Source organism: Talpa occidentalis, unplaced genomic scaffold (assembly GCF_014898055.3).
Source record: "Talpa occidentalis isolate TD23 unplaced genomic scaffold, MPIMG_talOcc4v2.1 talOcc4.12, whole genome shotgun sequence".
Taxonomy (NCBI): Eukaryota; Metazoa; Chordata; class Mammalia; order Eulipotyphla; family Talpidae; genus Talpa; species Talpa occidentalis.
In genome coordinates, this window is record NW_023601212.1 from 71,798,208 (window position 1) to 71,826,059 (window position 27,852).

At 49.0% G+C, this 27,852-nt stretch overlaps 1 protein-coding gene across 2 annotated transcripts in view; it reads left to right on the plus strand.

The window, feature by feature from the left end:
* MAD1L1 (mitotic arrest deficient 1 like 1) overlaps nucleotides 1-27,852 on the plus strand; it is a 358,952-nt gene that overhangs the window by 53,687 nt on the left and 277,413 nt on the right. For both annotated transcript variants that reach the window (XM_037506710.2, XM_037506712.2), the window contains exon 10: nucleotides 11,551-11,637. In XM_037506710.2, the coding sequence (XP_037362607.1) occupies nucleotides 11,551-11,637 (87 nt within the window). The remainder of the gene's footprint in view (nucleotides 1-11,550; nucleotides 11,638-27,852) is intronic.

Consider the following 27,852-nt stretch of genomic DNA (forward strand, 5'->3'; position numbering starts at 1 on the left):
AGAAAACTTAAGTGTCACAGTTTTTGATCTGTGTAACTGGCAGGACAAGAGCAATTGCAGTTTCTGAGGTGGAGGAGATCTAGGAGGAGCAGGTTTGGGAAAGGAGGCAGGTCAGAAATGTGGCTGGGGCACACTCCTTAGATACACCATAGGCCATGGAAGACTCAAACTCAGATTCTGGCATGCTGACTGTTTAAAAGCCATGGATGTTCATGGTTTCCAGTGTAGCCCAGGAGACATGTGGGGCAGAGAGGTCAAGGGCTAAGGACGGAGACCAGATGCACTCCAGTATTGAGAGGATGGTGCAGGGGTTTGAAGAGAGTGGGGAAAGTGACAGTGGCGTGATAGAGAGCCAGGACAGGCCAATGTCCTGGGGAAGACCCTGGACCATGATGCAGGAGTGGTCTTGACTCTGTCAGATGCTACCAGGAGGCCCATTATGCAGGGCCAAGATTGGGCTGGTGGGGTTCGCAGAGTTGATCTTCACCAGTGATTTCCATGGAGGTCAAGAGCCTGATTCTGACTGGAGAGGGTTTTGAGGGATGGGAGTAGAATTGGACACTGATTGTAAATAGCTTTTTCAAGGAATGTTGTTGGTGGATGAGATCTGGGGAGGGAGGTAGTTGCTTGTTCCGGGGGGATTGTCTAGAGCAGTGGGCAGCATGAATGTGCCTGTGAAGCCCCCTTGATGGGGACATAGGGGGAACTAGCAGACTGTATCTCAGGATAAAGGGAAGGCCCACTGATGTGCAGTAATTCACCTTTCTGTGACCATGAATTCGAGTGTCTCTCTTGTCAGGTACTAACTGTGGTGGGAAGATGCACCCTTGCTGCTCTCTGAATTCTCATTATTGCTGTGGGGAGCTGTGTACTTGGAGCTGGAGAGTGGTGTGGGGCCTGTGCCTGAGTAGGGTCCTCTGCTGACTGCCTTTCCAAGGGAAAAGTGACTTGTTCTCTGTCCATCTGGAAAGTGTGCAGCTTTAGAAAATGCGTGAATGGCTGCTGTCTGTTGTGTGGCCCAGATGCCATAGAGTGGTCCCGGGCATGGCTGACCAGATGGAACTGATAACCTTTTAAGTCTTCTGAAACTCTGGTCTCAGGACCAGTCAGTGGTCACAAGCTTTTCTTTCTCTGAAATCAGATTCCCATTTAGTGGTCTCAGAACTGGATGTGTCAGGCACAGCCACTGGGACACTCTCTAGACTTCATGTCAAGTCAACAGTCAGTCCTTGTGGACATGATTCCCCCCCACCCTCCCCCCCACCCCAACTCTGGCTCAGCCCTCCCATGCAGCTGTGTCACATTATCAAGAAAACCTGTGACCCTGTGACTTTGCAGTGTGAAATTCTGCTGTCCCTTTTGGTGTTTGCACCAACTTTGCTTTCTGTCCCTGGTTTTGCATACTTTTGTAGAAACAAGCCTTTCAAGGGGGTCCACCTGGCCTGGGTTGTACCTCTTTTCCCAAGAGCCCTCTGGCTAAAACTCACCTGGCACTTGTTCTTGACCTTGTCAGCTTCTGTTCTTCACAAAAATAACTCCTTAACAGAACTTGAGGTTTTCTTGTTTGTTAATTAGTTTTGTGGCTGTTGCTATTTCATTCATTTTAAAAATTGGAGTCCTCTGTACCTCATGTCTAAGAGACTCATTGAAACTGGCACTTTGGGTGTCAACAGGAGCCGTGGCATCTGCTATTAGGGCCTCAAAATAGCTGCTGCTGAGGCTGAACTGCTTTTACCTCGAAAATAAATCAGTGGCTTGACTACCCAAGCCTCCACTATTCTGTACACAGCTGAGTTTGAGTCAAAATTCAGCTGCAGATTGAACAAAAAGACTTCTTTCCCTCTTGCAAACTCCCCAGTTAGAGTTAAAAGGCTTCACAGCTGAAGCCAGAGTTCGAAACCGAGATGTCGCAGCTTGGGCTGCAGTTGGAACTGTCACTTTCTTGTCAACTCTGAGGTGGCAGAGTCTCAGACCCTCTGAATCTTTTCCACTTTTGAGTTTGTGGAGCGGAAGTTCTAGAACGGATTGATCTTCCTGTCGGAGTGCTCCTGTGTTATTTTTAGGCTATAATGATACTTGGCACGGCTCCTTCTAGTTACAAGCATTTAGCTAATCTCCAGAGCACCCTTGGGGAGCATCTCTGAGCAGCTCTAACCACATAACAGGTCAGGAGGGTTCTGAGAAATAAACATTCTTCCTGCCGGCTGGAGGCACTTGGGTTACTGGTCTTTGATTTGATGTGTGGTGAAGGCTACAATTGTTTAATAATCCTTCATGATTCAGCAGCTCTTCAAGAACTTTTCTCTGTTCTCTCTTGGAATTCACGGCCAGCTGGACAGTGTATGGCTCTGTTCCCACACAATGAGGTCCTGATTCCTGAGTTCCAGATCTCCTCCTGTTTTGTACCCTCCTCCTTTCTCAGATGCCCCGGCCTGTGTCCCATGTGCCATTTACCACTGTGCTGGGAAAACACAGGAAGGACTTATTTTCTCTTTGCGTTTCTTTTCCTTCGTGGGGCATTCCAGCAGCATTTCATACTGCTGGCACTCTGTGTGCTGTGTGTGAAGAAGGGGTGTTCTAATTTACTCTTAGTTTTCATGTGTGGATGTGGTGTATAAATTCTCATCAAAGAATGCCAGTAATGCACATGAAGTTACAAATCCCCTTGACTGTCTGCATTACTTAGCTTTGACTTCAGGTACCCTTTAGGGTCAATTTAGGGTGACTCTTTCTAGAGTCACATGTTGTTATTTTCTTGGTACCTAGAAGTTATAACTGCAGTCTATTTTGTAAATGGAATCAATCAGACCCTTTGTACTTGAACTCCTCCCCTGTGTACCTGTGTGATGACCCGATTTACCTCCCTTTTCAGGGAGTGGAGGGAGTGCTTCCGGAAAAGAGGATTTGGGTGGTGCCACATATATTAGGTGAAAGAAGACAACCATAAAAAGACAAATACTGTATGATTCCACTTATATGAGGTTTCTGGAATAGTCAGATTCATAGAAACTAAAAGTAGATATTGGTTGTTAGGGTTTGGGGAAGGGAAATAGAAATTAGTGTTTAATGAGGACAGTTTTAATTTTACAAGATGAAAAGAGCTCTGTGGATGGGTGCTGGTGATGGCTGCAACACATTGTGAATGCACTTAGTGCTTCTGAATTGTATACCTAAAAATGATGAAGATGGTAAATTTTATGTTGTGTATTTTTTTTAACTACCTTTAGAAAGACAGTGCCACATGCCTACTTAGCCGTATGTGGTGCACATCTGTGGCTGCTTTCTTATGTGCTCGTGGAAGTGCAGCTGCTGGGTTGAAGGGTGTCAACTACCCTTTTTTTTTTTTTTTTGCTCACCTTGTGCTCCTTCACAGCCCTGTCTTTTTCTGGACAGTGGAGGCAGGAGAATAGCCCTGGCCGTAACTTGGTGTTGTGCCAGCAAGCACAGGACAGGTTTACTACCAGTTTGGGCAGATGGATAAAGGAGAGTGCCGGAGTCCTCAGTGGATTTTTCAGGCTTTAATGCTCTCCCAGGTACACAGGCGCACCAAGCAGGGAGGTTGGCATGCAAGGAGTCAGGCACGGGCCTGGCAGGGGGGCTGGGAGGTAGGCAGGCAACTGAGCCTCCCAGCCTCCCAAGAATCTTTATGCTCTTTCTCTGGGCCCTTTCTGGCATTCTCTCTCGTGTGTTGTCTGGTGGCCTCTCTTCTGTAGTCACGCAGCTCATCCTTGTTTGTCTCAGCTGCCGATGCTTTTATCCCAGCCTCTAGGCTCAGGTGTGCACATGTACACATGCATGCACACCCATGCTCCAGATGTCCACAGTCAGGCACACATGCCCCGTGCCCACGCTCCCAAGCGTCTTGGCTAGTGGTGTAAAAAGCCTGATTAATTCGTTTACCCTACACTTGGCTTGTCACAGGATCTCCTGCCTAGATGGATAAGCATTCTCATCTCCTGAGACTTGAGGGATGGCATGATTCACCCATGAGCACATTCTTTATTGCCCATTTGCCTCCTCATCTGTGCCCCAGGGAACCTGCTTAAACTGGAGTCAACCCTTCATCATTGCCTGCTTCCGTCTCTAGGGTGTGTTTTCATAGTACTGCTGTTAACGTAAGCCTCAGGCCCTGGGGAGGCATAGTCTTCGCACAGCCAGGGCATCTCCCTACTCTGTTCCCAACTTTCTGATCAAAACCCACCCTTCTTTCGGCTCACTCCTGTGGCCTCAAGAATGTCCACACATTCCAAACCCACCTCATTGTCTTTTCCTTTACAAAGGTCAATGTCCTGAAGCCACTGCCTTGAGCACACTCTGATTCTCCCTAAAGTACACACATCGTTCATCCATCACATGTTCCTTTGCAATCAGCACTGCAGAACTAAGGCTGTGTAGGAGTATAGGGAAAATGAAGATGGTCAGGCGTTATGCCGCTAGCCCTGTGACTATTACCTGTGGCCTTGAATGCAGAAGGGGCTTGGAGTGTGGGTGTAGAGTAAGTAAAGTATCAGGCTTTTCTGCTCTCCCGCCATTAGGATTGATGATGGAACCCTGCGGTCCTGAATGCATGCCTGATGGCGGGCACCTGAAGTAGGGTATGGGCATGTGTAAGTGGGTACACCTGGGCTGAGAGACTGGCTTATAAGGGCAGTGTCACGGGGTTGCCAGTGGCGTGAAAGAGAACCGGCAGAGAAGCAGAGGCCATGAGAGTACGTTAGAGAGCCCAGAAAAGATCGAAGATTTTCTGGGGGCCAGGAGGTGCCCCAGGGGTGCCCTGGGGGCCAGGGGTGCCCCAGCACCCCTGCCTGCCATGTACCTGGTAAATCCCAATAAAACCCTGAAAAAGCCACCGAGGGCTCCAGGACTCTCCTTTACCTCGTCTGCTTGGGCCATAGAAATCCTGCTCCGTCTCTTCCTGCCCCTACAGTGGGCATGGGACATGTGTGCCTGACTGTGGACACCTGGAGTATGGGCATGCGTGGTGTGCACACCTGAGCCTGGAGGATGAGGCTATAAGGGTGGCATCACTCCAACAGAAAGATGTCTATGGAAGACAGCTATGGTGGAAGGGCTACAAGAGGACAAGCGATGGCTGTGAGAGGAAGAGACCACAAGAGAATGCTAGAGAAAGCCCAGAGGAAAGAGCATACAGAGATTCGCAGGGGGCCCAAGTTACTGTCTCCCTGCTGCCTTGTTTCCCCTGTGTATTCTTTTTTTTTAATTTTATTTTATGTAATTCTTACATAATTTTTCATTTTTGCACAATGTATGCATTTTCATTTTGGTTATATTCCCCATACAATTCCCAACCCCTTATTTTGGCCCTGATCCCTACTCCTCCTCCCCCCCCCCCCCCCCCCCGCCCAGTGTGTCTCTGGTCTACAGTTGCTTGTTGTAGGGTAAGGTAAAAGCATTAGGCTTTTCTGCCCTCCCGCCATTAGGATAGATGACGGAACCCTGTGGTCCCGAATGCATGCCTGATGGCAGGCACCTAGGGTGTGGGGCATATGTAGATAGGATTCACCTGGGCTAAGACTGGGCTTTTAAGGGCGGCATCACGGGGACACCAGCAGAAGCTGAGAGAAGTAGAGTGAATGGAAGAGCAGAGAGAGAACGTGCGAGAAGGCCAGAGAGCCCAGAGTGAAGACTTGCTGGGGGCTGGGAGGCCTGCCAGCCTCCCGGCCTGGCCCCCCAGCACCCTTGCCTGCTGTATACCCAGTAAATCCCGATAAAAGCCTGCAAAAGCCACTGAGGGCTCCAGGACTCCTCCTTTACCCAGTCTGCTGGATCAGAAAACCTCAGTGGCCCATCCTGCTTCTACACTTGTTGATTTTGACTTTTTCTTTATTATAATTAGACTTTTTCCTGGTCCCTTATTTAGGTTTTCTAAATTCTTGCTATGAGTGAGGCCATCTGGTATTTTTCTTTTTCTTTCTGGCTTATTTTGCTGAGTGTGTTCCCTTCTAGCTCCATCCATGTTGCTGCAAATTGCAAGAGTTTCTCTTTTTTGATTGCTGAGTAATATTCCATTGTGTATACGTACCACATCTTCTTAATCCAGTCATCTATTTTTGGGCATTTGGGTTGTTTCCATAGCTTAGCTATTGTAAATAGTGAATTAAAGAACTAGACATAAGACCTGAAACCATAAAATAGATAGAAGGAAATTATAGGTGACATGACATGCACATCAAAAACATCTTTACAGACACATCACCCAAAGCAGTGATAGTGAAGGCAAAGATGAACAGCTGGGACATCAAATTAAAGAGCCCCTGTGTATTTTTTTTAAATTTATTTATACAAGAACTGGGGTACAGTCCAGATGCATGGGAGGGTGAGAGGATTCATCAGAGACAGAGCAGGGAACAGAACAGGCAGATGGACCAAAATACACTGCTGAGGGGAGCAGCGGGCGAGACAGGAGAGGTCCGCCATGCCATGTGGGACCCTCGCTGGCTGGCCGGGATTGAACCCGCGCTGCAGGGGCTGCAGATAGCTTCACAGTGCGGCGCTCAACTCCCTATGCCACCAGGGGAAGCCCAAGCCCCTGTGTATTCTTTTTTTTTTTTTTAATTTTTTTAAAGATTTATTTATTTATACAAGTACTAGGGTACAGGCCAGATGTGCGGGAGGGTGAGAGGACTCACCAGAGACAGCGAGGAACAGAACAGGCAGACTGATGAAATACACTGCTGAGGGGAGCAGCGGGCGAGACAGGAGAGGTCTGCTCACTCCTTGTGTATTCTTAAAGTAACCTGTGGGGATGATGCCACGGGCTCTAAGCTGCCCAAATGGACGGTGAACATACCTGGCCTGGGATGGTTGCAAAATAAGCAGTCTGCTTTTAGCGTATTGTTTAGTAATTACTTTTAATTGAAAGGTGTGTTTCTCATTTACATGATGATGTATTATACATCACTCTCCCTGACACCAGTGTTTGGTCCTCAGTGTTAAAATGGGGTTGAACTGTGTATGGTCAGTAAGGTTGTAGGTTCCTTCTGTCTGTTGTTCCGGGCAGTGAAGGCATGTGAGGCTGTGGGGCACGGCACTGTGACCTGCCTGAGAGGGCCCTACTGCGCTGCTGAATTGCTGGGGTTGTTTGCGTCATGGCTGCATCCAGGCTTTTCTGTGACAGACTCATCTCTTTTTCTTTTAAAGATAGCCCTGGGCCTCCCCTGGTGGCGCAGCGGTTGAACGCTGGGCTGCAAAGTTGTCCACAGCCTCTGCAGCCCCGGTTCGATCCCCGGCCACTGGGTGAGTGTCCCACATGGTGTGTAGACCTTTCCTGCCATGCCCGCTGCTCCCCTCAGCAGTGTATTTTGTCGGTCTGTCTGTCCTGTTCCCCGCTCTGGCTCTGGTGAATTCTATCACTCTCCCGCTCTTCTGACTGTACCCAGTGCTTGTATAAATAAATAAATAAATCTTTAAAAAAAAAAAAAAAAAAAAAGCCCTGCCTGTCCTCTGTCTCTGAGTGCCTCTAATGTGAAATTCTTGAGTGTTGTCACCTAGTCCACTGTGCGTTGTGTTCCTTAAGAGAAGTTGAAATCTGGGCCTCCCTGGTGGCGCAAGGGGTTAAGATGTAACCTATAAAGCAGTCCACAGCCTCTGCAACATGAGTTCTATCCCCCGCCAGCCAGGGAGCAACCTACATGGCGCAGCAGACCTCTCCTGACTTGCCTGCTGCTCCCCTCAGCAGTATACTTCGGTCAATCTGCCTGTTCTGTTCCCCACTCTGTCTCTGGTGAATCCTCTTACCTCCTATGACTCTGGCCTATACCTAACTCTTTCATGCATAAATAAATAAATCTTTTAAAAAAAAAAGAGAGAAAAGTTGAAACCTGGTGACTAACCTGGTGACTAACCCACTTCATTCAACCAGAGTGGGTTTGTCAACCTGAGAGGTCATGCAGGCAAGGTGGTACAGTTGCTCTGCATTCTCTGGCAGCTTCTGGGGCACCATCCAAGTAAGAGCAGGATGTGGGCATCTGCCTGTGCCCTTCAGTCTTCTGAAACTGGGCATGTGGGAGTTCAAACTCTACAGCTCTAAGTCCTTCCTGTGGGGAGAGGACGGCATACCTGAATGATGGTACGTGTCATTGGCGGGCTGGGGGTATGGTCTAGGTACGCTGGCCTGAGTGTCCTTCTTTGGTAGCATGTGAGCCAGAGCTGCCATGGCTGTGGAAAGGCATGTGGACTGCGTTTTGTGTGGCACCATCATCACTCCCTTTTCCTGCCGTGAAAGTCCTCTGCCCTCTGTTTGAGGGGAGTGCATGCACAGATGACACTTGGCACAGAGTTCCCACCCCACAGGACACATGATATACATGGCTGGGCTTCACTTAGTGAGGGGAGAAGTAAAATGCGGGTAAAGGAAAGCCAGTTTTCTGCTTACTTTATTTGAACGTGAAGCCAGAGTCCCCTTGATGCCTTGAAATCGCTACTCGAAAGTGCCTGAGTTCTTGGGTGTCTGCTGGCCTTCTGTGAAGCATCAAATTGAAGGGTGTGTGAGACTTGGACCTTCCTGGTGAGACCCCATATGATGTGGGGCCACTGCTGCAGCCTGATGTTTGCATTGGCCTGGTGGGTGTCACTAGGAGACAAAGATGACCATCAGTGGGAGTAGAGCCTTTCAGAAGGACAACTTATTAAGTTCATTTTTCTCTTCATTTGAACTGTTCCCAATTTTCTCCCTCATTATTAAATTGTTACATTTCTAATTATCTTTACTTCAAAGGAAATTGAAGGGCTCTGCTTAACAGTGAGCCTGGCTCTCCACTGTATTGCTCTAGCTCCCAGCTTTGTGGGGCTAATTTGTACCTCAGGGCAAGAATTGTGTTTCTAAATTGGTATTGAGTGCGCCCGATGGCGATTACTGTCCGGATTCCAGGAAGGCATCTACTTGGAGGGTATTGCAGGCAACTTGCCCTTGGTGAGAGAACTGCATCGCAGCTGCATCGCAGTTCGTGAGCACCCCTGAGAGACTGTAAGTCTGTATGACAGTTGCCTCTCCATGGGGTGTTCCCACTGTTCAGGTCTGAGAGGACATGGCCTCGGCCTGAGGGGGTGTGCCACCCTCTGCGGTGTCCCTCTGTTTCTCCCAAGCAGCATTGGCTGGTATGGGGCCTGCAGGGTCTGGGGAGCTGAGCGGATGTGGACATGCATGTTTTGTTTGAGATACATGCTTTCCAGTGATTTAGCAGAAGTTTACATGCCTCTTTGACTAAGTAACAAAAAATACAAAACAACTTAAATATCTCTTTCAAATGTTTCAGAAAAAAATATCTCTTCTTTTGAAAGGATTTACTTATTTTAGTTATTTTCCTATTTTTTTAATATTTTATTTTATATAATTCTTACATCATTTTTCATTTTTGCACAGTGTATGCATTTTCATTTTGGTTATATTCCCCATACAATTCCCACCCCCCTTATTTTGGCGTTGATCCCTCCTCTCCCCACCACCCTCCCCGTTAGTGTGTCTCTGGTTTATAGTTGCTTGTTGATTTTGATTTTTCTTTATTATAATTAGTCTTTTTTCTGGTCCCTTATTTAAGTTTTCTAAATTCCTGCGATGAGTGAGACCATCGATTTTTTTTTTTCTCTTTCTGGCTTATTTCACTGAGCATGATCCCTTCCAGCTCCATCCATGTTGCTGCAAATGGCATGTGTTTATCCTTTTTGATCGCTGAGTAATATTCCATTGTGTATATGTACCACATCTTCTTGATCCAGTCATCAGAGGGTAGAAAATTTTAGGAAGCTCAGAAAAAGAATGACAATTGGCTTTCAGGGTTGGTTCAGTCCCCTATCCCTTTAGCCCCACCCCGCCCCCTGTACACACTTGAGTTTCTCAAAGGTCTTGTGCTGATAAACTTCTTTTCAATGAAAATATTTGATCATGTGAAGACTGGCTTGTATTAGAGAGGACTGGGGCTAGAAATCTCTACTCCAGGCCTAGAGATTCCTTATGCGCTGAGACTATGTCCTCAAAATATTCAGTAAGGGAACTTTTCATCAAGAGGGCAGGAAAGGACCTCTCTGAGGTGCTCTGGCACTGTTCCTGGAAGATCGTTGCCCACAGAGGTCCCGTTCTGTGCCGGGCTACCAGCAGCAGAGCTGACCAGTCTGAGCTCTTGTTCCATGGTGGCAGGCACTCGAGAGATTCTGCAACAACCACAGTAGGCTGGTGGTGTGCTGAACCAAGATGGGTGGGGAGTGACCTGGGGGCCTGATGGAGAAATCCTCTTGGAGGAAGTGACATTTTCCCTGAAGCCTGTGTTTTGAGAAGAGCTAGTCCTGGGAAGACAGGGAAGAGCTTCCCAAGCACAGTGTTAGCTAATACAGGTTTTTGGGGTGGAAGACCTGACACATTCAAGTGGCAGAGGAAAGGCCAATGGGAAGCCCAGTCATGTAGGAGTCACAGAACATGGACTTTGGGTTTGGTTTTAGGCGAGTTTCTATGAGGTATCCTTGGTTACAGCAGGCACTGACGACTTCAGTAGGAAGGGACTCATGAGGTTCTCCTGAGGCTGGGTACCTTAGTGGTTCTGGAGGCCAGGAAGAGTTCTCATGGGTACCTAGTAACCAGTAGTCATTCTCTTTGTAGTTGTGTTTGGGGCTCCTATACCACAGGGGCTGTCTTGAGGAATAGCTTTGGTCATAGCCCTTGGTGTTGGGAGGACGGTGGACCTTTGATTGTTGCTTGGGTTCTTCCCTCAATGGGAGTAGGTGAGGCTATGGGCCCCTCACAAAGCATTGCCCCTGTGTAATCCTGTGCGTGGTCATGGGCTCTGTGCTTGCATACCACTTGGTCACTGCATGTTGGGGAGCTCTTCAGCCTGGGGCCTGTGCTGTGTTCTGGGAATGTGGACACACTATTGGGTGTTCTTTGAAGTCTCTTGGACTAAAAGAAGAAGGGGCTTAGACGGAGGTTCAGCACTGCTCATTAGCAGAATGGACTGTGCACCAGTATTTAACTTCTTTTTAATACCCTTGTTTGTAAAATGGAAATGACTAAAACAGGTTGCTCTGAGCCTTAACTGTAATAGTTAATCTGAAGTAGTTTTGAAAATTATAAAGCATGACACATGGGCATCTGCTGTTCTCCTTATTGCTGCTGCTGTTCCATGTGGGTTTTGAAGGAGAAACCTGGAAAGAAAACTGTCATGTGCTGAGCTCCTCCTATGTCCTGGGTCTTTGGTTGGTGCTTTGCTGTTATTTTACTTATTTTTCTTTTTGCATATTCTTTTAAACCATTTCATTACTTCACTGTACTGATACTAGTTGTTAGAATCAACCCTGTTTTTACAGGTGGAATAAATCAAGGCTTATAGAAAGAAGCTCCCTGATGTGGTGGAGACAGTGGTGGGTTGTGGTTTGATCCCAGATGGTGGTGGTACTCTACCACGCTACCCTGGGCATGGTGCCCGGGACTCAACTCATCCCTGGTCTGTGAGTCATCAGCTGCTGCAGGGTTTTGGCCTCCATTTCGTGAGTAGAACTACTATAGAGAACAGCGGTGCTGAGTGTGTATTCTTGATCCCGCAGGACGCCGGAAGACCTGTCCAGGTTTGTTGTCGAGCTGCAGCAGAGAGAGCTTGCCCTGAAGGACAGGAACAGCTCCATCACCAGCAGGTAGGCCTGGTACCCAGACATCATGGGGATGCCTCTTGCTTGGGAAAGCTCGGGCCCAGTTTGTGTGTACCCCCTGCTCAGGAACTGCTGTGCTTCCTCTTTAATCTGCCTTGGCAGAAAGGAAGGGGCTGGAGGGTACAAGTTGCCCCACATGTCTGTCCTGTTGCATTGAGACTCGTCAAGGCAGCAGGATGCTGTCATCCCAAAGACAGAGATCACTGTGGGATCCCTGCAGGGTGGGCAGCTCTAAGAAAGGCTGTGTGCTTGGTCAGGGTCATTTATATCTTTATAGTGGCTCTACTGTATGGCACTTGATGGTGTAGAAATTGCACCCTAAGTTAAAAACCTCTGTGTGTGTGTGTGTGTGTGTATGTGTGGATTTGTGCTTGCAAGGAATGTCCACAGAGAGTAACAGAATAGGCAGGACACCTTTGGCTGCAAATAACAGAAAAATCTCACCCCTGGCTTTAGCAGTGAAAAATTTGTTTCCTTGCCTAGCAGGAAGTCCAGAAGCAGGCAGCCGTGACCTCATTTAGGCTTGGTGTTAGTGCTTTTCCTCCTGACACCAAATACATGGTGTTTTTTCCAACACCAGTTCTTCAGCTCTCTGCCACCACTGTTGTTCTAGAATCTACTTAAGTCCCAACACCAACTGCCTTGCAGACTCCACAAGACACTGCCGCATCAGGGCTGTCAACTGCCTGGTCAGGTCAACTGCCTTGATCTGACCCCACCACCACTTAGATTGGATGATTAACTAGAACAACTCACAGAGCTGAGGAAAGTGCTTATATTCTCTTACCGTTTATTACGAGGGTACAGCTCAGGAGCAGCCAGATGGAAGTGCTACAGCATGCAAAATATGGGGGTATAGAAGCATGCAAAATATGGGGGTAGTAGAAGTCCCATGCTCTCTCTGGGTATACCACCTTCCCAGCACTCACATGTGCTTACCAGCCTGGAACTTCTCCAAATGCCTTTGGGTTTTTTTTTTAAAAATGGCGTTTGTATTACATAGTTATGCTCGATTAGATCATTGACTGTTGGTGAATGACTCAACCTCCAGCCCCTTTCCCCTCTCTGGAGGCTGGGGATGGCGCTGAAAGTTCCAGTCCTCAGTCCTATGACAGCTTCCTCTGGGGTCAGCATTATCTTGGAGCTGTCTAGGTCACTGCCTGCCCCCTTTCAGAGTCACCTCATCAGCATAAGCTCTGGTGTAGTTGACAGAGCCTTGTTATGAATAACCAAGAATCCAAGGGTTTAAGGAGCTGTGTGCTTATTAAACCTGCTCTGAACTCAGATTGGTGTTTCACGAGAGCATGACTATTTGGTTCTAGGTGTCACATCCAGGGGCAGATCAAATGCTGTTTCTTGGGTCTCTTTTCTAGAACAAGGAAACCTCTCCTAGGGCCCCACTGTCAGCAGAGTCCCTCACGCTTCTTGGCTTGCCCCAGACCAGTTACCCTCAGGGGATGGAATTGTTGTGATGAGATTAAACTAGTTCTACTTCAGTCACTTGAGCAGTGGTGTGTAGCTGAGGAGTTCAGGCTCCTCCAGTGAGGAAGGAAGGGGTACCAGGGACAGGCTGTAAGGCAGATGGCCACATCAGGAACCCCTGGGCAACCTGCAGTCCTGACAGACTGGTTTGTGAGGAACCAGCCTGCCTGCCATTGGTTCCCTGCCACAGCTCCATCCCCATGTGCAGAAAGCATTTTAATAATTTATTTGTAGCCAGAAGGAAGATTTTCTTATTTTGGGGGCTGATGTCACTTTGAAATTGGCTTTTAGAAGCATCTGGTACTTTGGACATAATCACATCAATTTAGTTTAAAACCTCGAATGATAAAGATTGCCTTTTGCTTTCAAAGCTACTATCAGATGAAACGGGTATTAAAAGTGGTCTGAAATTAAAGCTTTAACATTTTTCTAGGCAATCCTCTTCATTTTACTTTGAATTTGAAACAGAATGAACTATTAGGGAAAAGGAAAACTTGTCAGCATTTTTCTCCCGCCAAACTGTGAGGTACTTTGTAGAATTATCTGCTTTGACCAGTAGAGAAAGATTTGCCTCTGCATCCACAGAACCATGAGAAGGGCCGCTTCTCACCTGCAGGTGTCCTGGACAGTCCCATCGCTGCTGGACTTGGATGTGGATTCAGCCATCTGTCTCTTGTTTGGGACTGGTTTAGGAATGGACCCTCTGCCTCAGAGAGCAATTCTCTGTGGAGGGTGGGGGTCGTTGTGACTCCTGGCTTTCATCTGAGAGCGGTCGTCCCGGGGAGCAAGGGTGAGCTGGGCAGGCATCCCACCAAGGAGCTCTGCTCTTCACCTCCTCTGCTCTTCACCTCCTCTTCATCTTCCGAGGGCTCAGGGGTGAGATGGAGTGGTAAGACCTAGGAGGACTCCATGCCTGTCACAGTACATACTGCCCACGGGCAGGATCCTGCTGGCGTGACCATGTGTTATGCACACCATGTCCAGGTGTCATGCCCAGTGCAGTCCCCATGGGGGGCTGGAGGAGCCAAGATGCCTCGTGCTCTGACCCACACTGACTAGGCCAAGATGGGGCACGTGTGGCGTGGTCATGCTGGCTGGACATGTAGGGGACTGGACACTGCATTCTTAGCACAACCATGTTGCCCTCATGTTGTCCATGTAGAAGGAACCTGGTAAGGGGGGGCAGCTGACTGTTGAACAGAAATTCAGGTTAACTGGGAAGGAGACAATTTGGCAAGATGATGAGAACGAGGTGTTCAGGGGTTACACAGGAGTTAGGCTGGAGGGGTTCACTAGGTACTCCATTCCTCCTTAAGGAACAGAAAGTAAGCAAGTGTTCATTTGGAACCCATAAAGCTGAAGCTGGTCAGAGATGCTTGTGGGTTTTCTCTCCCAAGCATTTTTTCCAGGTAGCTGTTGCCTCTGCTGAATGCTTCCTGCTGCCGCCTTGGCTTAGGTTTGCACCAGCCCGTCTTCGTAATCATGGTCAGAGCATTTCGTATAGTTCAGGGGAGACTCTGACTCTCTCCTGTTCCCTTTACTGAGCAAGTGAGTGAAGCTAGGGAAGGGCTGGACCAAACTATGTGAAACAAGTGAAGGAACAGTGTTCCATGCACAGAGGTGCTGAGTGGAAAAGCCATCACCTGCCTCTTGGGGGAGGGTAAGATGACATTGTACCTCTGAGCCACATGCCAGGCTACCAACCAGCCTGGAGTGGAAAATAGCCCTTCAGTACCGTGAATTAAGGCTTTTGACCCCTTGTTACTGCTGGTGAGTCATGGCTCCAAACTTGACTAAGTATTCCTAAGACTTTTACGTTGTTTAATGTTTTTGCCTTCAGATGAGACTGGAAGCCTGGTGGGGGGCTCATCCTCATACTGGGGCTGGGACTTGTTGGCCCTCCAGCTTGCAGGAAAGGGCACTTTCAATGGGTAGTGATGAGTTTTGCTGTTAGTGCTACATGTATTTACTTAAGTTCTGAGCTTTAATTTCCTTATGTCAGAACAGGGCTAGCTTCTCTAGGTAGCACTGTTTTGAGCTCGGAGTGAGGTGGTAACAAGGTACCTGGGAACCCGGAGGACAAGAAGGTAAGATAGGACGCATCCTCCGGGTGACTGGAGCCCCTGGTTGGGGCAGCATTCTGGTTGGCTGCTGGTAGGGCGTCAGTAGGCCGTCCTCTAGGAAGAGCTGAGTGTTGGCGTGTCTTTCTGTTAAACGGGTGGCCTTTTGGTCAGGCTTTGCCTTTCATGGCCATCATTGGACAGCTCAGGAGGTGCCATTGATCATAATATGAATGGGTCTGTGGTGCTTTGGACAGGAGTTTATCACAGCGCAGGGAGCCTTGCCTTTCTCTCCTTGTGGCCCTTGCTTTGCTGTGGTTCTTGAAGGCTGCTCTTATACCTCCTGATGCCCGGGGAGTACTCAGGATTTGTGTGGGCAGATCTGGGTGTGTCCCACACAGCATGCCCAGGTCACTACTACTTGTAGCCTCCTTGGCCTTTGCTGAGCCCTTGTGAGTATTCTGGGTTCCTCACTACACAACCATGTGCTGCTCCCAGCACTGCTGATAGAGCCAATGGGTCCTGTGAGCCAGGTCTTTCTTCATAGCTCACATCATGGCCACACCATGATTTTTCAGGCTCTGATAAGTGATGGGCTGACAGGCTTTGAGCAAATGTTGAAGAACATGGATTGGGAAGTTTGTGCACGGAGGGCTATGATATTCTGGGTATACCTGCCTTGCTGGAAAAAAAAAGCAGCTCACTGTGGAGAATGGGTGGTGGAGTGGTGCTTCTCTGGATTCTCTCAGGGCCCCAACATCAGCTCCTCACCTGTGAGCATGGTGACAGCAGTGATGGTGAGAGTGATGAAATTTCTTGAGCACATTTCCATGCCAAGGACTGCGCTGTGTGCTTCTGTAGCACCTCACCTGAGAACTTTGAGGTAGATGCTGCTAGTTTGTTTCACAGCAGAGAATCCTGAGTGCCCCACCTCCAAGCCCCTGTTAAACAATAAATTAGTAGAAATGGATTTGACTGACAGCCTGTGCATCTTCAGAGTTCCATGTTTTTTTTTGAAGATGGACCCACATGTCCGTGAAGGACCTGCCTGTTGTAGAGGGGCCTCTGTCTCTCTTTCTGGTGCAGATGCGGTTCTAGGGTCATCTGTCTGGCTCTGGGCCGGCCCACCTGCTTGAAGCCGCAGGCTGCCCTCCTTGCTGTGGAAGAGGAGTAGAACCTCATATAGAAGTAATTGAAGAAAGGCCACTGACCAGCACAGGCGTAGGTAGAGCTCTTTCGTCTCTGCCTCAAAGCTGCTGTGCACCTTGCTTTCCTGCCAGCTGGGCTGCTCTTCTGGGCTGATGATTCCCTTTGTACAATCAGCCTTCAAGTGGTGCCTGTTCACACCCAGAAGCACACTCTAGCTCTGGGCTGCTCTAATCACTGCAATTTGCTTTAAAGATCACATTCTTCCCCCCTTGGGCTGTAGATATCTCAGAAGAGCCCTTGGCCTCAGTTGCAGAGGTTGACAAGCTCTGAAGAGCCTAGAGTCATCGTCTTGCTTTAGAATGTCAGCTGATCTTTCCCAGACCCCCTGCCAGCTTCCTGGTGCTTGGTCCTGGGTCTCTGATGGGGTGCTGTCTTCCTCGGATGCCTGGGGCTCAGGGTGACAACTGGAAGTGGCAGTTATTTAGTGAAGAATAAACAACTAAGCATGAGCTGTCAGTGCCCACACTGCCTAGAGAATGTGGTGCCCTGGGTTGGTTTTCCTAGCATCTGCCAGGTTGATGGGTTTTTCTGTCACCTCCCAAAGGTGAGTTAAGGTCAACATAACAGTCAATGATTCTTAATGTGCCTCTTTTCCTGCTATTTGTCCAAAGCATTTAGGCTGTCCTCTTAAACTGTCTTAGAATGCAATTAGGCCATGTTCCCTTTGTCACCCTGTGTCTGTGTGAGTTATGGCGTTCTCAAGCTGTCCAGAGGCCACAAGACCAGTGATGGGTGCAGAAGATTGATGATGGCTGGGGACCATTTCTCTGCATCTGGGTGGGTTTTACATTCCGCTGGACACACCGGCAGGTGAGGTCGGGAGCTCTCCCGGCTGGAAGCACAGGTTGCCTCTGTTCAAATATTTGCTCCTCCGTGGAGTAGCTCTGGGTCCTTAGACATTTTCATAGCTTTTCTCTGTCTTGCCCATTGAGATGATGCTGATGGCAGTGACTCTGCTAGGATTGTGGTGAGAGCTTAGTAGAGTAGCCCCTGCGAAGCTTGGTGTCTGGCATAGTAGGCATATGGTAGCTAGGAATTGCCCTCATCATTGTTGTCACTTCATCGTTTTTTGAGATAACTGGCAACCGTGACTTCTAGGGGAGCTCAGGGCACAGCAGTGGGGAGTTTCCAGTAGGCTCACTAGTGGCCAGCTATGAAGCCCAGAAGGGTTGAATTGTGCATGTTTGAAAGGTAGAGTGACGGGGTGTGCTGGGGATTGGATGTGGCAGCAAGAGAGCGAGTGAGCGAGAGACAGACCCCCACCCCATGGTGAGGGTTTTGGTGTGAGCACATGAAACAGTGGACTTAAATGGATGCGGCCATGCAGAAGGGCAGGTGTGGGCAGAGGGGAGCATGGCTGTGGTTGAGGACATGACTCTCTCTCTCTCTCTATATATATATATTTTTTTTTTAAAGATTTGTTTTATTTATACAAGAAACAGGGTACGGGCCAGATGTGCAGAAGGGTGTGAGGATTCACAGGAGACAGAGCGGGGAACAGAACAGGCAGACTGACAAAACACACTGCTGAGGGGAGCAGTGGGCGAGACAGGAGAGGTCTGCTCACCATGTTGGTTGTTCCAAGGCCAACGGGGATCGAATCAGCACTGCAGAGGCTGCGGACAGCTTCTCAGCGCTGCGCTCAACCGCCTGCATCACCAGAGAGGCCCTAGGACATGACAATATTAAGAAGCCTGTTAAGAGATGCAGACTAGAGATGGCTCCTTCCAGGCCATAGCTGAAGCAGGAGTCTGCACGCTCTGCCCACCACCTGGGCTAACAGAGTAGAAGTCCTTGATGACTTTGACACCAGTTGCTTTGGGGTTAATGGGGGCTCGAGCTGGCTCTAGTTCTGCCCTGAGAACTTTGGCATCTGTTTTTCTTGTCCGGAACTCTCTTCTCCCAGGTGTGCCCGTGTGACCTGCTCCTCCCTCCTTGGGGTTTGTGTGCAGATTTTTCCTGGTCAGTCTGAGATGGCTTCTGTGTTCCTTGTTGCCTCTCTCCCCACTCACTGTGATGTAAACTCCTGTACAGGGCTGGGTTTTTTTCATGGCTTTGGGACCTGGAAGAGGGCCTGGTCCAGTGAGCTGCTCAGTGAGGGAGCGGTGAATGGACAAGTCAATGACCTGGTTGAATAAGCATAGTGACTGTGCCAGGTAGACTTAAGAGACCCTATGTGGGTGACTGCCTATGCTGCTCTGGTCACAGGGCCCCCAGCTTAGAAATGCTGGAGCAACAGCTGAAAGTCAGTTAAACAGAAGCCCTGTCAGGCTGTGAACAGGCTTGCTGAAGGGCCTGGGTGTGCACTCTTTGACCTGCCACCTGCTGGGCTGGCGCTGGGCAGCTCCCTCTGCCTCATCCATCTGCCTGGCTCTGAGCTCCACCATCACCCGGGCAGCCTGACCAGGCTGTGCTCATGTTGGTCTCAGCCAGTTACTGTCTCCACAGGAGCGGCTGGAGATTTTCAGTGACGAAGACTGAGGCCTCACCTGTCAGGCTTCAGAAGAAGACTTGGAGCCGGCCCGTGTCTAATGGGTTGTCTTCATGTATTCCTCAGTGGTGGCCCGCACCAGCTGTTGTCCGGAGGATCAGAGGGGCATGCTGGCTCTGAGCTTGGTCGTTCAGTCAGGAAGCCATCCCTTTAGACTAGACTGAGTTCCCTTAGCTCACACCTGTGTGACCCTGGGGTCCAGTGTGACTTCTCTGTCCTGTCCATGAGAAGAGCATCACGATGTGTGGACTTCCCTCTCCTGTCTAGTCTGTGCAGGACATGGTAGTTCTGGGTCTGGGTCATCTCTTCTTCTCTTTTGCACTGTTGGGATATTGGGGGGCTGCCTGTAGGCTTTGACCCCATTTCCAGTTTGTCACCCTGACCCCCACCCTGTTGTGCAAGGTTTGTACCCTTCTTGGAGAGAGATCCCCATCAGCCTTGTGGGTGTGGAGACAAGCTGGTTGGCTTTCTGTTCCCTGAACTGCGCCTGCTTTTGAGTCCCCAGGCCTCTCAGGGTCTTTTTTCCAGTTTTTTCTTCTGTGGAGAGAGGGTGACACTGTTGGACCACTCTGGCTAGAGTTAAAAGAAAGCCACTTAAGGGAAGCCCACCAGCTCCCCTGAGTCTGGGGAAGAGCAGGTTCTTCCGGCTTAGGCTGCTCTTCTCCCTTGGCACCTGTATTCTTGTACCTCCTCTTCTTATCCGGACTGTGAGTGGTAGGAGGCCTGTGACTGTCCAGCTGCCGATGAGTGCTGCCAGAGCACCTCTGGTTCTGTGCCGCAGATGTGAACCGCTCTGGCACCCAGCCTGAGGGACATTGTGCACCTCCCTCTGGAATCTCTGTAGCCTTTTGCTCCCTATGTGTTCCTGTACCTCTGTTCCATCACCTCCCACTTTTTCCTTTAGATGACGAGTTTGTGTCTGTGTTCACTCTTGCACTCTCTCCCACCCACCCACTTCTGCTAAGCTGCTTGAGGGAATTTTAGACTGTAGATCAGAGCACATGCTCCCTTCCTCATCCTTGTGAGATCCTTTTTCTCCTGGGACTAAGTGCAGACTCCTAATGTGGAGAGCTACAAAGCCCTAGGGATCCAGCCCCTGCTGGCTTCTTCAGCCCCCTCTCCTTTCACCCTCTCCTTGTTCAGTCTTCAACTCTGACACCCATGCCCTTCCTGCCTTTGTACGTGCCTTCCTTACCTATCTCCTGGTTAGCACCAGCTGACTCCTGGCCTTCTGCTCAAGTCTTTTGGTCACTATAGTTCTCAAACCTCCTCTCTCTTACTTGGGATTTGGGTAGGAAAAAGAGAGCCCAGCAACATCTGGAACATTCTCTGGCTGAATGGAGGGATACTGGGCCTCCTGGCCTTATTGGGCCTGCCTGGTGCACAGCCGCTGCAGTGCCTGAATTTGGACATGAGGTGGTGCCTGCAGCACTTACTTGCTCCGCTCTTTTCTCTCCTCAGAACAGCAGGAGTGCTGTTACCAGGCCCATAAATTTCTTGGCCAATTAGAGTGGGGTTGGGTGGAGGGGAGTGGGGAGAAGTGCCTGAGAGAACTAAGGTGAATGGATGTCTTTCCTATGCTCTGGGGGGTGAGTTTCCACTTTCCTCTCTGGAGGTGGGTCTCTGGGTGCCCTGGGGTTTCCTGATCGGACCTAGTGAAATCTGCAGTAGGCACATTAAGCAGAGAGCCCATTCCATATACCTTAGGGCACAGACCATCAGCCCTTGAAGATCTCTTCACTGGGGCTCTGGGACATAACTGAGTCACTCTCATTTTCCTGCTATCCCCGTCTTTGTTCTTGAAACCAAGTTCCCGTCACCCTGAGGAGAGAGTGGGTTCAGAGGTTCACTGTTGCGGGTTAGTGGCAAAATTTGCTAGGGTTTCTGCCCGTGCCAGCCTAGCACACGGTGACTACCTGGCAGGGGCCCTTTGCAGCTGCTGGGAAAGAGTTGTTTTATTTATTTATTTTATTTAGATATATATTTTACATCATTGTTCATTTTTGTACCATGTATGCGTGTATGCTTTCTACTTTCAGATGTATTCCCCATAAAATTCCCACCACCAGCTCACCCATGAACCCAAAGGGGCTGGTTTGCAGTTGCAAGTGGGGGCAGAGGCTACGTTAGAGGTCTGGGTTGGGCCTGTCGAGACTAAGACTTGAGCACGCTGCACCATTAGTCTGCTCTTTGAAGCAAGAGGCTCGCGTTAAGAATACATTGGATGCATCGGAAGTCCATTGTTACTGTCGGTACTTAGGTGTTTTTAATTTCCCAGAGGTGTAACATTTGAGCTGGCTTCCATGGTGGAGTAGTTTGTGATTTTGTCGTCTCTTTGTGGCATGACTTCTCTGGGATTGTCTCTCAGCCAGGACGTCTTCTGTTCAGTTAGAGTGAGGAAGCCCAGCATTCTGAGTAGGCGGGTCTGGATTAGGGACTGAGCTTCTGTACTTCTAATAAGCACCTGGGTGATCCTGATGCCATAGGTCCTGGGACCACAGTTTGAGTAGAACTTAACCACTCTGTAGGTCTTGGTTTCTTTGTGCTGTTGAATGCAGAAAGGCCTGGAAAACTCCATTCCTGATCAGAACATTGCAAGTAGGTCCCTCATGTACTATGATCTCCCTTGGGTGAGGATAGCAGAATTTCTGTAAGAAAACTGACTTTGTTGTGGGGGGCCATCAGCCTCATACTTTTAGGGCCTTCCCTCCCAGTGCGTCTGCTCAGGTGTGTGTTCCCTGGAGGTGGCATGGGTAGCTTGCTGTAGGCCCTGCCAGCAGTGTTCTTTGGCCAACCTCTGGGCCCTTTGCTCTGTGTACAGACCTAAAGACTCTGAGTCTCCAGTGGGACTGTGGGTGAGTTCCTGGCCCAGTGAATACTGGTCCAGCCCCTCCTTCTGCTTTGGGAGGTTATCCTGAGTTCCTGTTCTGGAGTCTAGGAGGCTTATCTGCTCTGTCACTTGGGGCACAGAATCCCTTTGCACTTCAGGCCCCTGCCCTAAACTCTACCCAGGAACAAACAAGTGGCACGATCCATGCTGGCAGAGCTTGTGTTTCCTGGGGCTGCAGCAGCAAGGACACTAGATTTGTTGTCCGCACCTCTGGAGGGGAGAAAACTGAGCAGAGAAGACCGAGAGCTGGTGGCAATAGAGTGTAGGCCAGGGGTTACAGGGTGTGGTGGCAGAGCCAATCTGGGCCAACCTTCATGGAGCCAAGGCAGGATGTAATCTGGGGTGGGGCAAGATCATCAGTGCTCCCTCCCAGGACAGCGTGGACACCACTCCCCTTGACTGAGCAGGGTCTGGCCTTCATTTGATCTGAGCTTTCTGACGGGGGTTCCTCCACCTGCACTTCAGGCAGCTTGTGTTGTCTCTCTTCAGCAAGATGAGATGCCATTAATATTTCACACCCAGACTGTTTTCTTGCATGTTTTGCATTTCCATATTTAAAATGGCATTTACATATTCATGACCTTTTAAATAAGTTTTTATTGTTAAAGGATGTGGAAGTGGTTAAAATGTGAAACTCCCCCTTTTATTCAAGCACTGGAAAAATTTTCATCCTTAAATGAAATAAATTTCTGAGTGGTTAGTTCTGTAGCAGTAGCTGTAGGAAAATTGCCCTGGAAGCCAGTGTGCCCAGGGCTCATGTGGCCAGCCTCTGGGTGTGCTGACTGGGCCAGATAGGCCCAGGGGCTGTTTTCTCAGTTTGCAGTCACTATCAGGGATGGTCACCTTCTGAGTTTCTACTGTGTTGCACCTTGCCTTCCCCTGTGAGCTGGGGATGGCTGTTACCCATTTTCCTTTTGGAGGAAGAATATAAAGCTGACAAGACTCTTGTTTTGGAAGTGACTGAGTCTTCCTGAGTCTATCACATGGCCTGCTGGGGGCAAATCAGACTCTGCCCAAGAGTGATTTAGACTCTTCCCACCCTTCCTCATTTACCAGTGTCAGATGCACCCATGTCATGGTTTTTCTGCACCACCTTTGGCCTTCCCTTTGAGGCAACTTGGTCTTATAAAAGAACCCAGCCCCATGTGAAATAGTGGCATCTCCTGGCTCTGCTGTCCAGGTTGGCTATGGATAAAACTGGTCACCCACTTCATGTATTCTCCTCCTGTGTGGAGGGCGAGGTGCCCGCCCTCTTCCTGCAGGGTTATTACCAGGTCATTTTTAAGGACATGTGAGGTACTGACCTGAGCTGCTTGGACAGCTACTGGTATTCTTATTTCTTTATGGTTGGGCACCAGCTTTTGCTTCTGGGTGGTAGGTAGATGAGTAGATGCTCTGAGGAGGACTGACAGAATGGGAGGCATTTGGAGGGGCATCTTTAGGTTGCCTGCAAGTCTTGGGGTCTAATGTGGGTCTGTGTTAAGCCAGGCATAGCTCAAGGACGCTGTGGGGCAGAGGGCTTTGGAACCTGCAGACATGTGACCCCGATGGCTTGGTGTTGGTTTTGTGTGCTGCAAAGGAGTGGATCAAGGGCTTTCTATAATAGATTCCAAATAAAGTACTAACTCGGGGAGACCCAGGCCAGAGAAGACAAGAGCTTTGTTCTTAACTGCACTCTGAGTCCCTAATGGAGTTGAACCTCGGGTGCAGTTTCTACATCTCCAGTCCTTATGTTTTTAATTTTGTATTTCTTAAATTTGAAATGTATTATCATAGGACTTTCTAAGTAGCACACAAAATCCTTAAAAGCCATTGAAGAATTTCATCATACAACATTTTGAAAATTTACGTGGCAGTAAACACCTTAACAAAGTCACAAAACAAATAGCAAAGTTTGTTTTTTAAGTAGTTTTTAAATATTTCTGAATGGGTAACCATGAGCTCTAAGCATATGACAAGTTTCTGGGCCTGGCCTGCTCTGCTTTGCTTCTTGGAGGTAGCTCAAATGAGGACTCCTCCATTTGAGTCACTTTTCTGACTGAGTCACTTCCTGGTATCACTAGAAGGGAGTCACGCCGGCAGGAACGGTCGGTGGCCACATGGAGCACTGGCCTTCTGCAGGTAGCAGGATGTCACAGACAGGCAGAATTGTGCGCCCCCCCCCCCCCGACTCCCAAAACATAGAGTCTGTTATCTTTATATGGAGACCTCATGCTCATTCACATGGCATGTCCTTGGGTTGGGGTTCTCACAAGGCCTCTTCCCATCATAGCCTTGAGACCTCATCTGCTTTCTTCATGTGACTGGCAGGGATTCTCAGGTGGTGTCCTTTGCCCCAGCCCAGTGCTGGACCTGTCCCGGTGACAGCTTCTCCCAGTGCTGTGGCTCTTTCCCTCAGGCGCTGGGCTATTGGATCAGCTGGTCCTTTCAGAGGCCCTCTTCCCCAGCCTTTGCCCTTATTGGTGGTGGTTGGACAATGTATGTAAGGAGACAAGACTGAGGCAGGAGCACCATGCTGAAAGAGGGCCTGTTTGTCTTGTCTCAGTCAGCTGTGGGCCCTGTACTGAATGTCAAACCTGCAATTACAGGTGCTTCTGTCTCTGTGGGTTCTTGAATCTTCTGCTTTTCCCTCTGGAAAGTCAGACTAATGCTACCTGCTTTGCTAGATTCTGGAGAACTGAAGGTGGTGGAAGCGCTGCCACCATGTCGGTGCCAGTGGACAGCAGCCGCTGTTATCTGGGTAGGGGGATTGGTGGTCCCTGGGTCCCCATTCACTTATCTAGAGCACAGTTTTAATTCCGGCCTTCCCAGGGCGTCTTTGGAGGTCAGGTGCAGCTCGTATGTAGGGCTGCTGAGTCAGTAGTGTGTTGTCCTCACCACTACAAGTCTGCCCCAGCCTCCAGGGGCTCGGGTGATTGCAGCCATGGGACAGACAGAGGTGACCCTGTAAGCTCGTCCTCTGCTTCCTCACTGCCAACTTGGCTTTCTCTTAACAAGCTGGAAATGTGACTTTCGTATTCATGCCTCAGATCCCTACCTCTCATTGTAGTTTTCCTTCAGTTTTGTCAATAAAATCTTTTTATTTTTGACCTCTCTGTGCCGAAGTACTTATCTCCCCCGGCCACTTGGTTGCAGCACCCGCCACACTTCATTAGGCCGAGAGTGCGCCTGTGCAGGAGTCTGCACCCCAGCCTGCTGAGTGTGCTGCGGCAGAGCAGCGAGGGTGGTGTGGACAGACAGTGAGCGGTAGTGTTGGTGGCTAGTGTGTGAGACAAGGGAATGTCCCCCATTTGGAGGAGACGGTAATGTATTCCCATTCCCTTTTCTTCCCTTTGGAATTGGTGTGAAACTATTCCACATGCTCTCAACCCTCTGTCCCTCCGTGGCAGTGTTTTTTACAAACATTATTCTGTGGCATGTTTTCCTCCCACCCCCCCATTACGTCTTATGTTCCATAGGTCACAACTGAGCTGCTGCAGGAGGTAGTGCGGTGCAGGGGTCAGAGCGCAGCATGGGGGTATGGACTGCGCACCCTGCCCTGATCTCTGTGCGTGGCTGTAGACTAGGAATAAGTGGCTGGAGGGCAGGATTGAGGAAGGACAGCTGCTGCCCTGCCCTGACTGTGTCTCCATTAAACTGTACCACGCTCCAGCCCCATGCCTCCTGGCTTCCCGCCTGTGGAATGCAGGGGCTGATGGAGCACAGTTTGGGTGGTACTGGCCTGAGAGAACCCCAACAGAAGAACTCGCCGTATCAGGCTGCAGGGGCTGGGGGTTAGCTTGTGTGTCAGAGCCACGAAGTCATGTCAGAGGTGACACAGTGACTGCTCTTTTCCTGAATGAGGGCTCAGACATCACCATGCCACCATGTTGCAAGTCTACCTGGAGAAGACAGGGTATTAATCCAATGTCATTGGTTTCTGGAGTTCGGCAGGGCAAGAAATGATTTGTATAGATTGCAAAAAGGGAAGGAAAAGGAAGTTTATGGAATTCGATAAATGTTTAGTTTCCTTTGTGATATTTTATAAGAACAGAGTATGCCCAATCTTAGCACCTCAAATAAGGAAATACCATCTGGAGAGCCACTTAGGTTGAAGCGGGTGCCTGGGTCATCTCCATCCTGTGACAGCTTGTAAAATCTTCCTTATTGGCTCCTCAAAAGGTAGTATAGGAATCTAGATTTCTTCAAACATTTGGACAAAAACAGGTGCACAGTATCTGAATGTTTATTGTTGGGTGGAAGAGGCGGTGAATGACTCCTCTGGTTGGTCTGTAAATATTAAAATCTTCTGCTTCCTTAACTATTTTGAAGGGACTCGTGGAGGCCCAGCCTGAAGAAAGCAGGCTTCCTGCTTGCAGTAAGAGCCAGGGCAGATGGTTGGGGCTCCTTGATCTCAGTGTGAGAGTGCAAGTGGGCCCACATACCCGAGGGCTCCAGTCTCCGGAGCACAGATGCTTCTCCCAAGTTCCCTGATAGCCTGTGCAGGAGTCTGCACCCCAGCCTGCTGAATGTGCTTGACCCTATAAGCCTTGAGTTAACGAACTTCCCACTCATCCATGAAGACCAGCGTAGCGGGCTCATTTAATGAACAAGCCCAGGAAAACACCCATATTGATTCTCGATGTAAAGTGTAGGACAGCGTCTCTAATGTTTTGGGTGATCTAAGTACTCTCCTTCCTTGCTTGGCAAAGCATTGAAACAGTCTGTCCTCTCTGCCTCACGCCTCAGTCCCTGATGCTGAAGCCCAGAGGAGATGCAGGGTAATGGTGAGGATGAGGTGGAGCCGGAGCACCTCTTCTCTGAGGGGCACAGCCAGCAGCTTTAGTGTCAGTGGCATTCAGCTCAGGTCAGCTTGCTTGAGGACGGACCTAGAGGAGACATCGTTCGTCACACAGGACTGGGTATTGCTTTTGATGTGTTTCTCCGTCAAATAGAAACAAAAATGCATATATTTGTGAATGTACCTGTGTACATTATCCCCCTTGGTCCTTGCACAGTCTGCCTACTAGAAACTGTGCTCACTTCATAGCATTTCCCCAGGTCACGTGGTTACTTCAGGTTTCAGTCTCAGTGTGACCTCTGACCTGTCTCCCCAAACTGCGTCCTCTTTGTGGTGTTGCCACTCTTTTCGCAAGTGCTTTTGTGCTTTTAAACCACAGATTGCTTCGTGGGATATGGAGACCCCTCTTCCTGACCCTGTCACACTTTTTGTGGCTGGCTGCTTAAAACTTACGTTGAGAAAAATATCCTGAAGTGTATCAGGTTTAGGATTCTTTACTAAATACATTTTACTTCTTTATAAGTACACCTTTTCCTCGTGTTCATAATAAACAGAGTGTGTCACATGAGTTGATGGGTAGGAATTCAGCGCATTGTCTTCCAGAGACTGGACCTTTAGCTACCTGTTCATGTTAAACATCCTCATCCCCCTAGGCCACCATTCCTCCTGCTTTTCAGCCTCAGGACCACTTTGCACTCAAAATTTATTGGGAGTAAAAAAATAAAAAAAGCTTTTGTTCATAGGGGTCATGTTTAGTAATTATAATATTTTGAAATTAAACAAAATTAAAACATTTACTTAAGTTATACTTATTATAATTTCATTAAAACACCTCCTTAACATAAAATATTATTATGAAAAAGATGTTTTCTAAAACAATATTTAGTGAGAAGAATGCCATTGTTTTACATTTTTGCAACTCCATTGTCTGGTTAAATAGAATATAGTTGGCTTATTCTGTTCTTCTGCATTTGGTCAAAAATTTTTTTTAAAGATTTATTTATTTATACAAGCACTGGGGTACAGGCCAGAGGCATGGGAGGGTGAGAGAATCCACCAGAGACAGAGCAGGGAGCAGAACAGGCAGAAGGGCTGAAATACACTGCTGAGGGGAGCAGCAGGCGAGACAGGAGAGGTCTGTAGCACCATGTGGGAATCTTCCTGGGCCGGGCGGGAATCGAACCAGTGCCGCGGAGGCTGTAGACAGCTTCACAGCGCTGCGCTCAACCTGCTGTGCCACTGGGGAGGCCCTGCCTTTAGTCAATTGTGATGTAACTGGTTGAAGTTT